The sequence below is a fragment of the Papilio polytes genome, unplaced genomic scaffold, assembly GCF_000836215.1.
Source record: "Papilio polytes unplaced genomic scaffold, Ppol_1.0 DF821733.1, whole genome shotgun sequence".
Lineage (NCBI taxonomy): Eukaryota > Metazoa > Arthropoda > Insecta > Lepidoptera > Papilionidae > Papilio > Papilio polytes.
This window is the reverse complement of record NW_013527471.1, coordinates 887,899-891,949: the sequence shown is the minus strand read 5'-3', so window position 1 is coordinate 891,949 and position 4,051 is coordinate 887,899. Positions and strand designations below refer to the sequence as shown.

The window sequence follows — 4,051 nt, the reverse complement described above, 5'->3', positions numbered from 1 at the left end:
TTGAAGTATTTTGTTTTCAATGCCTCATTTGTATTTAAACCACTGATCTTTATAAATGGATATGCTTGGAAATTGCAGATATTAATCAGTTTTATCTCTGTTATTTCGAATCCTTACTCCCATTTGGTACTGTCATTGCCAAAATAGGTATTACTAAGGTTTTTCTTAAATGCTACATAAGGGGCCCTTAAATTTAAAAGTATATTATAAACAATGAAATATGTCTATTAGCGTGAATAAAAGAATCGTGAATTCTAGTTGCTATCTACTCAATTCCTTAGTCATACAAAAAATGTATTAACAATGAGCTGTTGCCCGACTTCGTCAATACAATATTTAAATGAAATAAAATGAATGAAATGAAAATGCATTTATTGCCACAAAATAGAAATTAGATAACAAAGACTTATTCTAAAGGTGACATATTCGTGACAAAAGGTAGTCAGCTCAGCGTATGCAGGACGGACTAAGCCATTCCTGCGCTGATTTTCAGCTGGCTCCTTCGCACTCAAGTAACATATATCTTAATCATTAGGGTAACCGGCCGTACTAATTACATATCTATACAGAAATAAAAAAAAATAATAAAATAAAAAAACACACTTTTAAATAAAAGAAAAAAAAATCACATCAAACAAAAATGGGACATCATAAAGAAAAAAAAAAAATTTTATCTAAATAAAAAAGTATCCTATAATACGTCCGTCTGTCAGCTACCCTTCAGTGAAAGTCCGGTTAAAATAGGCCCACCTGTTTTCGAGATCACCCGGAACAAACGCAGCTTGCGGACAGACAGACAAAGAAATATAAATGGGATTTTCGTTATTAGCAATGTAAATACACTATCTTCCCGAAATCTGGAATTTTTCTTTTCATAATACAGACACTCCAATTTTATTATACGTATAGATTATTATTTGAATTTTCATATGTACATAATTTACCCGACGTTCTTACGGTGAAGGAAAACATCGTGATTGCACATATCGGGAAAGAAATTCAAAGATATGTGTGAAGTCAACCAACCCGCAGTGCAGCGTGGTTGACTATGGCCTAGTCACCCCTTATTAGGGTAGGCTCCGAGCCCCTCGGTGGGGACGTATGGTGCTGGTGATCATGATGATAGATTATTAAAAAAAATAGTTGTAAACTTTATAAACATTTACGATTATGTAATAATTAAACGGAGAGCTTAATTTATACTCTATGATGTACCGTTTACTTTATGGTTAACCATAACTTTAGTCTATGGAAATAACATCGCTGGCTACCAGTTACATTAAATTTACATTTAAATACGACATTTAGTAACTTTAAAATTTATTTTATTTATCGAATTCAAATTATCATTCGATTCGTTTATCTATTTTACTGAAACTAGACATGTTTAAGTAAAATCTTTAAAAATTCTATCATCAACTTGCCCTTATCCCTTACAGAGGGTCGGTACAGTATGTGCTGCTCCATACATCTCTATCAGCCGTCATATCTGAATCCAATCCTTTAAGCATATCCTCTTTCACACAATCCATACTTTCTTCGGTCTTCCTCTACCCTTGTCATCCATTCTTAACACTTTCTGGTTTATGTCCCCATCATTTGGTCGCATAACATGTCCATACCACGCTAACCTTTTGCTTCTCACCTCCTTGTAATGATAGTTACTATAGGCTTCTATGAACCTCTAGGTACACGTTAGGCTTTACAATTTTCGCCATTTTGTCGCTAACGGTTTCAATTACCTGCAGTACTAAGATTTCGAATGAGCTATTTAGATATACTTAACTGGTAAAAGTGCGTTTAAATCTGAACAAGGCAATACTGTCATTTCCAAGTTACCTATCCATTTATACAGATCTATGGTTTTCTTGTACTTGATTTGTTTTACCTATCTATACAAATATAAACATTTTGTATCTTTGTATGTATTGTAATAACTCAAAAACTACTAGGCCGATTTTAAAAATTCTTTCACCATTATGAAGGTAATTTATCTGTTAGTAACTTCGACTACGTTTTTTTAATTTCACGTGGACGAAATCGCAACAGCTAGTTTGTTAATAATTTAACGATTTGTTACGACTAAGTAATGTACTTAACTAGACTTTACTTACCGTACATCTGTGTTTGGATCAGGTCTTGGCCTTTTTGCCTGTAACAAATTAAAAATCAAATTAACATTTTATTACGTTTTGATACTACAATATTTTTACTAATAATGTGCATTAAATAAAGCAATATAGTGACAATACAATAAATAAGAAAAAGATTTAATTTTTTTTTAATATCAGACATTGAATCAATTTTTAATTAAGCCTTTCTTTGGCCCGCGACTTCGTCCGCGTGAAATAAAAATCCAGTAGTTTTTGCGTAAATCAAATACATACTAAAATGCAAAAATGGAAATCTTTCCTCGGAATAAATAGTATCCTATGTCTCCTGGCTCTAAGCTACCTTCTTACCAATTTTCAGCCATATCGGTAAAGCCGTTCTTGAGTTTATAAATAGTGTACTAACAAGACTTTCGCCCGCGATATCCTCTGCACGAAATTAAAAAAATAACCTATTTTAGTAACCTATGTGTTCCTACAGACTGTTTTACACATGCTACATTTAATCGAGATCCGTTCAGTAGTTTAGGCTACAAACTCTAACAAACATCCATCTAAACTTTCTCATTTATATTAGTAAGACTAGCTGTTCCCATGCGACTTTATCCGCATAAAATTATAAAAATTTCATTTTATTGTTCACATTTGTCAACTTATCAATTGCAAATGTCAAAATGACATGACATGATGACAAACCATGGCAACCTTGGTTCCTTAATGTTGGCAGCAACTTATGGTCTCTTTCCCACATTAGTGTTTTTATCCAAAATATTTACTCCCTATGTTTAATGGCGTGAAAATATATAGCCTAAAGCGCGACGCAAGTGTAGGGTTTTTTATTAAAGAAAGAATTATTCAAAAATATGCTGTAATTGCTGACATCTTAGGCAACAAAGAAGTGTGTGTTTACGCTTTATTATATTGGTATAGATATAGATTATATAGATTCTCTGCCTCTTTAAGTTAGGCGTGAGGGTTTATTTTCAAACATTAGCATTATACAAAGACATAACTAAAGGACACTTATTTATAACGCAGAGTCCTCGCTGGGATAACGACTTACTATAACAATTTGCATTCAAGATTGCGTGAATTTGAATACATAAAATTGATATTTGACATCTCTGATTGTTTGTATTGTACGAATGTTTCATTTTCTAGTAGTTTAATAAATACTGAGGGTATAAAACTTGACATTCATGTGCTTGGGATGTTATTTTTAATCTTTGATATCTCGGCATAGATTATACAACAGCTAAAATGGACTACACTTTTCTAATTATAATTCTTATATTTGAAAAGGTTTGATTATGCTTTTTTTGTGACAAAAGCAGCTTTTTTTGGAGCAAGCGGCCACCTGAATCCGCCAAAATGGCGAAGCGACCACTGTCCATAGACATCCGCAATTGCAAATGCGTTGCCTACCCTTAGCCGACAGAGGAGATGCACATAAAGAGGATATATCCCCTTCCTATGTATCTCCTCGTCCGTCAAATCCACTTCCCCTTCCCATCCTCTCCTTATAAGAAAAGGGCAGTAAAGAGAAAGGGACTTAAATTAGGCCTCCGGCTTCTTACTTATTTTAAATGTGAAAGTATAGATGGATGTATTTTAGAATGTATCTTCAAAACCGAATGGGCCCACTCGTCCGGTGCAATACCATGACCACAGAAGACAGACGTGAAGTGAGGGCAATTCCGCGTTCAGTCTGATGAGTGTGGTGCCGGAGGCACAACTTTAGTCCTTTTACTTCCCACCCTTTTTCTTATATTAAGGATGGGAAGGGAACGTGGATTTGACGATGCAGGACACGCATAGGAAGGGGAAATATCCTCTTTATGTGCGTCTTCTCCGTCAATTAAGAGTAGGCAACGCATCCGCTATTGCGGATGTCCATGGGCAGCGACCGCTTCGCCAGTTTGGCGGGTTCAGATAGATGC

General features: G+C 34.6%; 1 protein-coding gene across 1 annotated transcript in view; it reads right to left on the bottom strand.

Annotated features, from left to right (window-relative positions):
• The window catches only part of LOC106108206 (eyes absent homolog 2), a 44,843-nt gene that overhangs the window by 16,456 nt on the left and 24,336 nt on the right, over nt 1–4,051 (bottom strand). The window contains exon 3 of the mRNA XM_013289305.1: nt 2,115–2,152. Coding sequence (XP_013144759.1) covers nt 2,115–2,152 — 38 coding nt within the window. The remainder of the gene's footprint in view (nt 1–2,114; nt 2,153–4,051) is intronic.